The sequence below is a fragment of the Canis lupus genome, chromosome 14 (genome assembly GCF_003254725.2).
Source record: "Canis lupus dingo isolate Sandy chromosome 14, ASM325472v2, whole genome shotgun sequence".
NCBI classification, from domain to species: Eukaryota; Metazoa; Chordata; class Mammalia; order Carnivora; family Canidae; genus Canis; species Canis lupus.
This window is the reverse complement of record NC_064256.1, coordinates 52499307-52513360: the sequence shown is the minus strand read 5'-3', so window position 1 is coordinate 52513360 and position 14054 is coordinate 52499307. Positions and strand designations below refer to the sequence as shown.

The window sequence follows — 14054 nt, the reverse complement described above, 5'->3', positions numbered from 1 at the left end:
ATCAGTTACACAGGCTGAACAACAATATTAGCAATATTTCATGTATTTTATGTATTTATAAATGTCAACAAATTATTAGCAAAGGTTTCCTTTTCAGAAATAGAATAGTCCATTTTTTCCTTCCAATTTGAAAGAAATACTAACAATAATGCTTTCAGAAAGATAAATAGCAGTGTGTCAGAGGCTTGAAACAAACCCTTGTAATAAGCACCAGACAACTAGCATAAGACTTTGGGGTCATGGGAGGAGGAGATAAGAGAATCAGAGAATGTCAAGTTCAGAGAAAACCTTCCAGGACATCCATTAAAGCCAATCGTACTTTTGAAGTCCGAATCCTCCCTACATCATGCCAAGTATTCATTAAACCAACCTATTCTGATCAAGAGTTCACTGCTCACCAAGGCAGCCAATTTCTCTCCTAGAATGTTAGAAAGCTTTTCCTTATGTTGTGCTAAAACATGCTTCTCTCACCTACTGAGCATCCTACACAAATCCACTTTCTTTTAGTGCCTCTCCTATGGACTGAATCACCAAAAACAGTGGTCAGCCTCACTGAGTCTTCTCATTTACATCCCGTAGTCTTTCAACTATGTTCTTCAAATAATGATTCTAGTCTTATCAGAGGCCTGGTTAGCATCCAGTTTATTAATGTTTCTCTGAAAGTAGAGAATCCATAAAAGAACATCACCTTGCTAGATATGGTGCAAAGCAGAAATTATCTTCCCCATGCTAAGTATTCCACATCTATTCCTGCAATCCAAGATTACACTGTTTTCATGGCTATGACACACATGTTGATTCAAACTGGGCTTTACGTTGACTAAAACTACGAAGTCTGAATTGTTCATTTATTCAACATATATTTATGGAACGCTGCTTCAAGAATATTATAATATTGGGCAGCCTGGGTGGCTCAGTGGTTTAGCGCTGCCTTCAGCCCAGGGCGTGATCCTGAAGCTGGATCACCAGGAGACCCAGGATCGAGTCCCACATCAGTTTCCCTACATGGAACTTGCTTCTCCCTCTGCATATGTCTCTACCTCTCTCTCCCTCTCTGTGTCTCTCATGAATAAATAAAATCTTTTTTAAAAATATCATAATATTAAGGACAGTAAGATAAATCCGTGAGATACACCTGAAACACATAAGACCATGGGCCCAAGCTCCAGTTTATCCAGATGTAGCTGTGTGGCAAGAATACTTGTTAGAGCTACTCAATCTTCCTAAGAGAATAATATCTTGCTTGCTGGTCTCAGTTCCAAAGCATATGGATGGGCCTTTAGCCAGCAATTTAGAATACCAGCACTCCAGGTTACCTAGGCTCCTTTCCAAGTACCTACTGAGAGAAGAAATGTTTAGGGAAAATAGGTCCAATGCCTTATAAACCCAATCTTTGGTTAATGTTGAATCACCAGAAAGCTAAATATTAGCAACACCACACAACACCTTCCTGATCACCCTCAGTGAGTTGCATTTAATGCTTCACCCTAATTTTTACCCAGAAGATTGTTGTAAGACATAACCATGTGAAAGTCACAACTACATGGTTATGTTTTAAAACTGAGGATGTTGTCCATTTTGTTACTGAGTCCCTTTCACTCTTTTGTTTTTTCCTAAAAAATGGGATATTTCTACAATACTAAAAGTAGAAATCATCAGAATAGTTTTATTCATTTTTTAAAATGAGTAAATTTTCAAGAAAGATGAGTCTATAAGAAATGAGAAAAAATGCTATTTGATATACACACAAGTGGCATGAAATATTTGTATTTTTTGTTCCATCAATAACTGAAATGAGAGTAAGACAGATAATTCTAACTGGGTCTTATTAAATATTTACTGTTAATTAAGTTTAAACATCATTATTCAGTTGCCCTTATGTTTCCTCTTCCCAAATAATCAGCCTTAGAACTTATTTTTCCCAATGAAAAAGATTCTAAGATCAGATGAACCTAACAACTACCTGGAGAACTTTTAGAAATTTGCATTTTTATATACACTCCCTGTGTAATTGGGAAGTGGACACTCTTCCAGGACTGATTTTTGGATCACTTTAACTCTGCCACTCATCTCTGGGCTCTCTGCTGTCTCCCTAGATCCCTTTGAAAGCTTGGTAACCCAAGGTAGGTAGAATATTCTTACCTCAGGTCCTACTAAAGCATAGCAGATAAAAGGATTATGTCCCTTCTCTTACACAGCATACCACATTCACTTTTATGCATCCTAGTGTTGATAGGCATGCTCACAAAAGCAGGGCTTCACTATGACTGTCAGATTGAGGTCAGCTACTTATTTTGACTCCCCTGAGAAATGAGAACTTAAATGCATGAAAACAGGTCCAAATCACAATCAAATGAAACTGTGAATAGCATTGTATGGGACTTTTTCCTCAATTGAACCAGTTTCAATCATTTTTTTAAATAACGTATTCTATTTTTAAAGAATTTTCCCTTGAAGAGAAAATCTGCTAACTTCCTTGAATAAAATCATTCTTCCAGAAAGTAAGATTATTTTGTCCTAATTTTTATGAAGAATTTTAATCCTAATAATAGCACTTTTAGAATATCTACAGACAAGTAGCCTGTTGGCATAATGGACTCAAGGAACAGATTTATAAACAATCAAAGTATTATAGGCAAGGAGTAAAGAAACTTTATTGTTGCTCTCCAGCTCGCCATTTCATAGCATAAATCACTCCATGACACAGCAACTGATAGTATACCATAAAGTTCTCTACCTAGACCATCTATATGATTTAGCAAAAGAAATAAGTTTAAAAACTGAAAAGTGACTGATCATAATATGTCAACTGAAAATTCACAATAAATGTCTACATAAAAGGTTCAGGTACTCATTCAAGTTTCCAAGCTCAGTTTAAAGTCACCACTCCCACCTATTGCTTACCATAAAAACTCCAGTCCTATACATTCTATCATGTATAAATTGACTCTAGATAAAAGGCATTACCAAATGAACAAGCTGAGATATCCAGAGATTCAGAGTCTGAAAAATGAGTGATTTACTCAGAAAGTTGCCAGATACAAATTTTTTAAGTCTTTCGATTTAAGGGAAATCAAGCGAAGATCAGTTGGGGCATGATTCATTCTCCTATGTTATTTGCATTTTCTATCTGGTATTTTTTTAATTTTATAAATTTTATGCTGTTTCCATAGTTACCAGCTCTTAATCATAATGAACACCTGGTCTATACAGAGGAATTAATATTTCCTTATGAACTGTTTGAACTTATTGTTAATAGCCTCTCTATACTTTGACAGTGACTAGTTTAAGTTTCTGACCTGTAAGCAAAGATTTTCAAAAGGTTCTTTTCACTTTATTTTCTTTCTTTTTGAATCTTATATATTATGTAAACTTCAGTGGTTTTATGATAGTTGAGATTTGCCAATGCATCACAATCTATATTTCTGACATGTCATATCTGTATCACTAAGTGTGCTGCTCTGTCTGGATCAGACATACTTAAAAAAGAAAGAAAACTTTTGTGTATGTATATATTAAATCTAAGCCAAAATCAATTGAAATTAGGCAAATATTGGTACTCATTCATCAAATTCAGGACTAAAGAAGAGTACACAAACACCAACAACTCCTCAATGACTCATCATGGTTAGGTTTCCTAAGCAACACTAACTAGAGCACTTTACTTCAAAGAAAATTAAAATGGCGTTTGATCCTCTGGACATCTTCCATATAAAAACATACAGGTTTGAACATCAACCATACTTTAATTACAACTTTTTTAGGGGCGCTTTGGTTGCTCAGCCCTTTAAGTGCCTGACTCTTGATCAATTCATGATCTCTGGGTTGTGAGATTGATCCCCACAGTGGGCTCTGCCCTAGGCAAGAAGCCTGCTTAAGATTCTTTCTCTTTCTCCCTCTGCCCTCCCCCACTCCCTTTCCTTCTCTCTCCCCCCTCCCCTATAAAAAAATTTTTTAAGCATATGAGCAATGATATAAGACAAGTATAGACTTGTCCTAGGCCCATATCCTGACTCTACCACTCACTAGTTAGATAACCTTAGATAAGTTACTTAACTATGTCTCAGTTTCCTCATTGTGACAGGGTATAGTAATGATATTTCCTTCAGAAAATTATTTTAAGGAGTAAAATATTTTAATATTTTAAGAAGTTAGATAATTTGTACAAATTTAAAATTCGTAAGCGAAGAGATAAATTTGGGGCCTCCAATGGCCTCTCCAAAAACAATGTTCTTAATCAGCCCACTAGCACAGTGAATAAAGTGCTATATAAGAGATAATCTTACAACTTTTCAAAACTATGAATGTGTCCCATCCAAGAATTCTTAACCTACTCTTAGAAGCCCATCAGTATAGGTAAAATTTGAATTTGCCAGTACCTATAGGCTGGGTTCCTCTAATTCCCTGGATACCATAGATTTGTGTGTGTAACTGATTCCCATAGATTACTGAGGTTCACTGGTGGAAGTGAGTGCCACATCTGCAGTAGGCTCTAGATGGTGCCTGGAACCACATCAACAATGACATCTGCAGCTTGCCCATATACCTCTGTAAGATGCTGCCACCAGTTAGCCTCAACAGGTGTTCTTTCTGCAGTGGCTGAACAGCTATGGAAAGTGCTACTTATCCCATCCTGTTTTCCTAATGATTAGTTAGCTCTTATGTAATGATCTCGGTGATAAGTCTCCTGTTTTTCATGGAAACTGTGGAAGGAGCCTCAGTGTCCATCGAAAGATGAATGAAGAAGATGTATTGTATACATTGTATTCCATTGTATACAATGGAATATTACTCAGCCATTAGAAATGACAAATACCTACCATTTGCTTCAACGTGGGTGGAACTGGAGGGTATTATGCTGAGTGAAATAAGTCAATCGGAGAAGGACAAACATTATACGTTCTCATTCATTTGGGGAATATAAATAATAGTGAAAGGGAATAGAAGGGAAGGGAGAAGAAATGGGTAGGAAATATCAGAAAGGGGGATCCCTGGGTGGCGCAGCGGTTTGGCGCCTGCCTTTGGCCCAGGGCGCGATCCTGGAGACCCGGGATCGAATCCCACATCGGGCTCCCGGTGCATGGAGCCTGCTTCTCCCTCTGCCTGTGTCTCTGCCTCTCTCTCTCTCTCTCTGTGAGACTATCATAAATAAATAAAAATTTAAAAAAAAAAGGAAATATCAGAAAGGGAGACAGAACATAAAGACTCCTAACTCTGGGAAACGAACTAGGGATGGTGGAAGGGGAGGAGGGTTGGGGGTGGGGGTGAATGGGTGATGGGCACTGAGGAGGGCACTTGACAGGATGAGCAATGGGTGTTATTCTGTATGTTGGCAAATTGAACACCAATAAAAAATAAAATTATTAAAAAAAAAGAAAATACAGGCCAGCTCTGGGTTAGTCTTTTTTAATTGTGAAGCTCCAATTAAATGCCTCTATTCACCTGGCTTGGCTCAATTACTAATGAGAAAATCTGGATTTTTATGAATTCCCTGACACATACGCTGCAAAATCCTGATATTAGCCCATCCTGCTTTTTCTGATGGACCCCAGAAGTGTCTTCATTCAGGGCCTACCAATGACTCAATTGTAATACTTTTCCATTCTTCTCTGAAACCGTTTCTTTGGTAACAACTGACTTGATAAATTTTGCCTTCTACTGCTCAGATAAGTGACCAAAACAATGTTCTTCATCTCTGAATATCACAGGCTACCAGTGGTCTCTTATTTTAGTGAAGGATGGTGTACTGTAGGCTTAGCTTCTCTTAAACTGAAAGACTAAATTCTGGATTTGATAACCCTAGATACTTAATGCTAAAGAGGAACTATATAAAAGCCTGCAGGAGCATTCAGACAGCTTGAGGGAGAAAATGGAATGTGGCAATGCTTCAGAAGAATTGTGGTTCATGTGGCTTCCAAATATGTTCACAGTGAGAACTTGTTGCTGGCAGATGCTAGGCACAGAAGAAGCTGCTCATCTCTCTAGCACTGTTAAGGAAATGATGGTCTCTTTTAGAAGACGGACTACATAGTACAACATGCCAGTTATTGTCCCGGTCTATGATCTAGACAAAATATCTAAATCTGAGTTATAGCTAGATAATAGTTCATTAGGATGGCTTTAGGCATATTAAAAGTCAAAAAAGGAGGTCTGGGTCAAAGGAGTGGAAGAGATTCTTATATTTATTGTATTCCAGGAATTAATCCTTATCTCTATATCACTTAATACTAATAACCCCTGGGTTTATATTTCCAATTACACTGTACCTCATTAACTAATGAAAATCATTTATATGACCCTTGACTTACAAGTCAAAAACAAACTTTAAGAAGAAACAATCACGATTTTTTTGTGAGCTATTTGAGAAAATAGAGAGCTTTTTCATCTGTGGAGTATAAGCAAATGAGGTCTAAGTAGGGATTACAGGAAGTATTTGTCCTTTTCAGATAGTAAACCTTACTGATGCTAATGGAGTAAGGTAAAAATCTTGGTACCATGTTCACTCACTGTGTGAAGTACCATTTCTCAGGCATAATATAAAAAGAATTTCTATCCGTCCTACAAGATCCACAATTAATTATCCCTAACAATCAAAAGTAATACATTCCTCTGAGTCCGGAGTCTCAATTATTACAATTCCCTTTTAGCAAAGCTTCTAATGTTGCCTTTTACTTTGCTGCAATTTATGGGAAAAGCAGTACAGTTACAGATTAGCTACTATAATTAGAAACAGAATTCAAAAGGAATTAAGAGTGTTTGCTTGCTTGTTGCATTTTCCATAGAGATCATTCCAGCCGAATGATTTCTTGAGGCTATTCACCCATGTCTTCACCCTTTCAACTATTTTTTCAAAACTTCCTGCATCCAATATAATGAATTAATGATGTAATACCAGCTAGGTGAAGAATGGGTTTTAAACATAAATATAACGCCCAGTAGGTACAAAATAGTTAAAAAGAAACTGCCATCAAGGCAACAACTGGGTGGTGTTTTATCACTACCACAGACTTAGAGTAATAGAATATTTCTAATCAGCCCTCAATCCAAAACCTAGGGGGCCTAAAATGCGTCTGCAGCCAAGGTTCCACGAGCATTTGCTATATACTATGCAGAACAGCACATTCACAGTGAGTGTGAGAGACCTCGTATTTCATGGATTTGAGTAACAGCAAATAGTAACAAATTAAATAGTTAATATTCAGTGAGGGCTTACTCCATGCCAGCTTCTAATCCCAGGAATGCCTTTAATCCTCATACTGTACGTATCAAATAGATACTGCTCTACCCAATTTTATAGATAGATAAACTGAGTCTTAGAAAGGTTTAGTATTGTCATACAGCTAATAAGCAGCCGAGATAGAATTCTAACCAAGCACTTTGACCCAGAGACCCTAACTCTTAACCACTAACCAGAGATATAGAAATAGAATTAAAGCGGGAATTGAGGAGTATTGATCTCTTGTCATTTTTTTGGTCACTTTTTTTTTTAAGATTTTATTTATTCATTAGAGGCAGAGAGAGAGAGAGAGAGAGAGGGGCAGAGACACAGGCAGAGGGAGAAACAGGAACCATGCAGAGAGCCCAACGTGGGACTGGATCCTGGGACCCCGGGATCACGCCCTGGGCTGAAGGCAGCACTAAACTGCTGAGGCACCCGGGCTGTCTTTTCGGTCACTTTTAAAACGTTTCATTTAATCCTCTCACAATGCATTTTGTAAAAGGAAACTGAGTCTCAGAGAGAATAAACACCCAAATCCACAAAGCCGGCAAGGGGAAAAAAAGGAATATTCCTTATACTACACCATACTAGCTCTCTGCAGCTTGAAGACTAAACTGAGTGGCAGATATAAAAACAGAAATCTCACTTCAATCTACATACCAGTGCTGTTATAAGACAGTGACCAGTGGAACCTGCCTTGTAGAGATGCTGACAGGAAAAAGAAAAGAATCTATAAATAACACAAAACATAAAACAAGATATTTAGAGGAAAAGGACCTAATCATTAAGACACTGCAGTTTTGGGGTGTTTGTGTATATGTCTGTGTGCATATATACACATACACATGTGGGTGAACTCCTTACTTTTTGGATTCATTCCATTCTAAACTACACCTTTCATTTTGTTCATGAAATCTGGAGTGGTTCTCAACTAGGGACAGTATCGACAATCAAAGAGTTGTTTGGCAACGTGTGAGGGCAGCTGGTAGTCCTCATGACTGGGGGATCCTACTGGCACCTAGTGGGCATGGGCTACAGATACTAAACATCTTGCAGTATTGTGTCTGCACAACAAAGCATTGTCCTACCAAAAATGCCAATACTGTTTGTCCAACATTAAGAAGTATTTAAAGGAACCTTTCGAACCTTTCAAGTATTGCTAAGGAAAAAAATACATGATCCAGGTAGACTTAATCAACATTTTTGTCAAAGTACTGATGCTCCAAGTGGACAGAGGAAGTTAAGTAGGGATCTTTATAGACAGGTTCCTGAACAAATTACATTGTTTTAGATGCTTACTACATGTTATTTGTACATAAATAATATTATAGGGGAAATATGTAAGCCCAAATTTGGAATGAAGACTCAAAGTAAGCTCAGTCTAGATCATCAAGGATCTTTATATTTTAGCCCAAAAGCTGACTTCCTACATATAAGGTAGTTTCTACCACGAGCAGTATAAAGGTAAGTAAACAGTAATCAAATTGTAGTTATACTAATATTATTCAATCACAAAATACCTTCTAAGTATGTATCATGCTAGACACTGTTCTAGTAGATGGGAACTCAGTAGTGAATAAAACAGGAATATTTCCTGCCCTTCATGGAATTTTCACTTTATTTGTTTACCTACTACACATATAAATAAATACATATATAATTTCAGTTAGTGATAGGCACTATGAAGAAAAAATAAGGCAAGAAAGTGAATAGACAGTAATGGAAGAGGTATCTTTTGTGACGTACTCTGGGAAGAAGACGATATTTAAGCAGAACCTTGAAGGACACTGAGAAAACAGCCACTAAAGAGCCAGAAAAGTATTACTGGCAGAGGCAACAGCAAGGGCAAATTCAATAGGAAACAAAATGGGCACGTTTAAGAAATAGCAAACAGGTGAATGTAATTGAAATGGATACGCACGAGTGAGTGGTGGGTTGGCATCAGAGAAGCATAGAGAGACCAGAATGTAGAGCTTTTTGAGTCTTGATAGAGTCTGGACTTCAGCTTAACGTGTCAGAAATGGAGAGTTTCAAGCAAAGGAAAAAATGATCTAATTTTTTTTTTTTTTTTTTTGAATACTAGGGTAGTAAGAAAAAACTGAGAACTAGGATACCATACTACTTGGATACTGGGACTGGGATAAGGCACACAAAAGCATATATGGCAACACCTTTGCCAAATTGCCCGAGTGGGATGGGTGCTTGTTAGAGAAAGCTAACTTTATTTTAAAACTACTTGGGCTTGGGGGTCCCTGGGTGGCTCAGGGTGTGATCACGCCTCCCTTCAGCCCAGGGTGTGATCCTGGGATGGAGACCCACGTTGCGCTCCCTGCATGGAGCCTGCTTCTCCCTCTGCCTGTGTCTCTGCCTCTCTATATTTAATTTATAAATAAAATCTTTTTATAAATAAATAAATAATAAATAAATCAATCAATCAAACTACCTGGGCCCAAAACACTGCTGCACAAACAACTTCAGCCACCCTGTTTCAGACGATTCAGGTCATGAAATGACCTCTTAATATTTTCCAAAAAAAAAGGCATTTTACCATCCACAGACTCTCCAAACTTCAAACCATCATCTTCAACCTTGACACACCTGAAACAGACCTGTAATAACACTTAACTTCAAAGTCCTCCTTGCTGACTTCGGCTAACTGAAATAAAGGGGGGGGGGGGGGGAATTCCCAAAGTGTTCACGCTCAACTACAAGGGAATGTTTCCTAGTACATTTCGAAGTACTTGATTAGAAATAGGCAAGACTAACAGCTCCAAGCAAATGAGGCCAGAGGCCAAGGCAGAACTTTAAAAAAATAATAATAATCCAGGGGATCCCTGGGTAGCTCGGCGGTTTAACACCTGCCTTTGGCCCAGGGCGCGATCCTGGAGTTCCAGGATCGAGTCCCCCGTCGGGCTCCCAGTGGAACCTGCTTCTTCCTCTGCCTGTGTCTGCCTCTCTAGTTCTATCATAAATATAAATAAATAAATAAATAATCAATCAATCAATCAATCCAGGTTAGGGAAGCAATGCTAACCACACTATTTGTGGAGTCATCCTCGGATTTCCGATACGCAAGAGGCCTTGGTTTGGCTTATTTGGCATTTGTCTCAATTTAGCTATTTATTTGTTTGTGTATTTATATAATTACGATTACTTATTCAAATGTATTTGAATGTATGTACTTATCAAATTCATTTATTTGATGTTTGTATTTATTCAAATAATCACGATCGGCCAGTTCTACTGCGGGGGGCGTGTTAGGAGGTAGGACTATGAAGCTTTGCCGTCGGTCTAGAGAGACTGGTAACATTTAAGGGAAAAGAAAAAAATATATATATATATATACATATAAGATGCGAGGTCGCATGTCGCCGAGCTGAAGGTGCAGGCGGCGACTTCACCCCTATAACCCGCGCCACCAGGAACTTACAACCTGGGGGGGGGGGGGGGTGCCAAGGGAATCGTCGCACGGGCGCCTGCGGAGGCTCACCTGAGGGCTTCACAGGGACCGCACGTCAAGGGTGCCCCTCAGCAAGGGTGGCCTTCCCCACGCAAACAACTCGTTCCTGATTTAAAAAAAAAAAAAAAAAAAAAAAAAGCAGTCACCTCACGTCTTCTCAGCAGGACCCGGGGGCGGTCAGGTCAGGGTGGGTGTGGTGGAAACGGGGAGACGCCACGAAGCGCGCCCCACACGCGCTCCCGAACGACGGGGGCCGGTCCTCCCCGCTCCGGAGCCCCGACACAGCACATCGTCCCACAAACCACTTTTCCTACACTTTGCTTTTCCCTACAAACGCCTTTCACGCCTCCCAACCACGTCTAATCCAACGTGTTCTCTCACACACGCACACCCCCCCCCCCCCCCATTGCTTAAAAGGGGATCAACGAACACGTCACAGGGCACAGCGGGAGGATGGTGACGGGGGATTCCCCCGCCGCAAAACGCTGGAGGCCGCTCGTTTCACAGGGTCCGAGGCAGACGGCTGTGCTCGGGCGCTATCTTCCCGCGGTCGTGTCTTCATTTTAGTCGCAGAAACAAAAAAAAAAAAAGAACTACTTGTATGTCTTAAAACGTTAAGCGGGTAAAGAAAAAAAAAAATACTTGCTGTCAGGTCTTCGTCTCCTTTCTGAGAGAGCGTTTGGGACAAACACACTAAACCACTTCACCGGTAACACGTTGCGCCGCCGCGGGAGGACGCCCCGCACGCTCGCTCCAGCTCGTCGCCCGCACGGCGCGCCCGTCCCTCCCTCAGCCAGGCGCGCGTCCCGGGGAGCCGTCGGCAGCGGGGATTGTGGGAAGTGTAGTCCGGAGGCCCCGCCCACTACGTCGGCAGCGGGGATTGTGGGAAGTGTAGTCCGGAGGCCCCGCCCTCTCCGCCATTCCTCTAATGGCCGCTTCCAGGAAGGTAAGGTGCCAACTCCTCCCCGGAGGGTATTTGGGGTCGCTTCGGTGTGTTTGTAAAGCGCGGGGGGGGGTCCGGTTTGCACCGCGCGGGGGCGAAGCAGGGATTGTTCTTAAGGTCTTAATGTGAAGGCCTGGCGGGAACTGGTCTCGGGGTTCGATTTATTTGGACGTTGATCCCCGTGCGGGCGGAGTGACCAACTTTAAGTCTAGTTCTGCTGCCTGAACGACGAGCTCGTCCCGCGGGTTAGTGACCCTCCCTCCGTCGTGCGTTCGCGCCCCTCCCTCGCTCTGCGCGGACCCTGGCCGCCTCCCGGATGAGGACGCTGATGGTGGGGATGGGGAGTAGATCCTAAATCCCCCCCTGTTGCGATCGCAGGCTCCGTCACGTGGCACCTCTTAGCCTCGGCGCCCCAACTCCGGGAAGGGGCAGTTTCCAATCGGATACGCTCCACACGCACATCCTTCCTTTGGTAAGTTTACACGAATTCCCCACGACCTCACGGACTTCTGCGTTGCATGACTTTTGCCAGACCGGTCTGCATCGCCTGGATGACAGAAATGCTAAGAAAATGTAAATTTTTATTTATTTATTTATTTATTTATTTATTTATTTATTTTTACTTAACTTTTAGGATGTTTTAAGTTTCCGAGTGCCTGGTGTGTTTTCCCTTTGTTCTTCATTCCGTTCAGTTTGCTTAGCCGATTCACGACGTTGGCACGATAGCGTGTGGGAAAAATTGCTGGAGTCGAGGGATGATCATGAAAAGGGGAGGTTAGCCCCAAAAGGCCATTCTTTAAATGCCTTTTGTCGACTTCCCCTCTTTTTTTTTTTTTTTTTTTTTTTTTTCCTACCATAAAATGAGGAGAGGGGTCTGAAATTTACATTGAAAAGGTGTGTGGATTGCTACTGATGGATTTTTACTGTCCTCTGGAAAGGTGGGAATTTCTAACGATTTCTTTTTTGTTTCCTTGTCTGATTTCTAGAAACCTTCAGCCCTCAAGATCCGGAGATAACCTGGAAGATCCCAACATCATGACCTCAGTTTCAACACAGTTGTTCTTGGTCGTCATTTCACTGCTTTTGGTGCTGCCGGTGGTTGAAGCAGTAGAAGCTGGAGATGCAATCGCTCTCCTGTTAGGTGTGGCTCTCAGCATTACAGGCATTTGTGCCTGTTTGGGCGTCTATGCACGAAAGAGGAATGGACAAATGTGATTTTGATGGGCCTTCTGAATCAGACCTTGCCCGGAAAACCTTTGTGTTATTGAGGTTAAAAACTGAGCTTTAGTGTCTAGAAGATCCCACGAAATAGGGTATTTTCACATTCTTAATTATCTCCCTGTAAGTGGGAACAAATTGATACGTGTTCAGTGGTGGTGGGGGGGGGTTCATCACAACAAATAATACACTGAAAAAAGTAGTCTATAATTCATATGTGCTAGTTAGAAAAAGGGTCAAAGAAGTCAGATGACTGAAATTTTCATATTATTTCATAGTTTCAGAGTTTTCAAAGTGAAATAGGAAGAAGGAAACCCTTACCCAGAATCCTAGGAAATTGCCCGTGCCTCCTCCATCACTGAGGAGTCTTTTCTCCACATTTTTATTAGTTTTTCGTTCTGTTATCTCCCAAATTAATGTTGTATTTAGATATTAAATACAGTCAGTCAGAGATTAAAATTTTTATTTCTTGGGGGAGAAGTAAGAAAAATGTATTCAATGTATCTAATATTGAAATGAAGAAAATATTTAATGTAAAAAAGTTACTTTATATTGACATTGAAATGGAGACGAGATTTAATGTAAAAAAAAAAGCTTTATACTAACTGAGTTAACATTTCCATCATGAGAAGTACTATGTTAAATATAAACCCATTATGTTTTAAGTTAATGTGCGATGTTCATTCTGTTTATATCTTTGTATAGACTTTTATGTCAGCTAAGTGGTGGAGTGCCTTACCGTAAGTGATCACATTAGCTTATAAAAGCACTATCAGTGATAAATGAGAAATGGACAGGATCAAGGTAGGAGAAGCCCCTGGTAGAGAATCCACAGATACAGAAGGAAAAGTTAATGGCCTATACTGATTTTTAGACTAACCAGATGAGATGTACCCTCTCTGACCTTAATACTCAAAATGTCCTCAAACTAGCATTATCACCTGGCTTCTTGTTAGAATCTCAGACTTCATCCAAACCAATTGGATCAAACTACATGAGGGTCCTACTGGAAGCAAGTAATCAAGTTTTTTACTGAAACCATGCATTATCCAATCTAGCTCTCCACGTAACATTGAGAGTCTTAATTTTGATTAGAAAACAAGCAGCAGCAACCTGAAACCCTCTTTATAGTGGCATCCTGCAGGTTGAGCTCACTTGGCTTGCATGGGAAATTGGGTAGAGGGTAGGAGTAAGAGACAGCCATGCTATTCAGG

At 40.3% G+C, this 14054-nt stretch overlaps 1 protein-coding gene and 1 pseudogene across 2 annotated transcripts; one reads left to right on the top strand and one right to left on the bottom strand.

Annotated features, from left to right (window-relative positions):
- Positions 1 to 11319, bottom strand: part of LOC118350545 (ferritin light chain-like) — an 81947-nt pseudogene extending 70628 nt beyond the window's left edge.
- A 156-nt stretch (positions 11320 to 11475) lies between these two features.
- Positions 11476 to 13505, top strand: SMIM30 (small integral membrane protein 30). Of its 2 annotated transcripts, none has more exons than XM_025464692.3 (3): positions 11476 to 11625; positions 12001 to 12094; positions 12609 to 13505. In XM_025464692.3, exon 3 carries the CDS (start codon positions 12658 to 12660, stop codon positions 12835 to 12837), a length of 180 nt encoding a protein of 59 aa, XP_025320477.1. In that variant the 5' UTR covers positions 11476 to 11625; positions 12001 to 12094; positions 12609 to 12657; the 3' UTR covers positions 12838 to 13505. The 2 variants fall into 2 exon arrangements, 1 of the variants encoding a protein (XP_025320477.1); XR_007401941.1 differs by lacking the exon at positions 11476 to 11625 and adding an exon at positions 11843 to 11867.
- Positions 13506 to 14054: the final 549 nt, after the last annotated feature.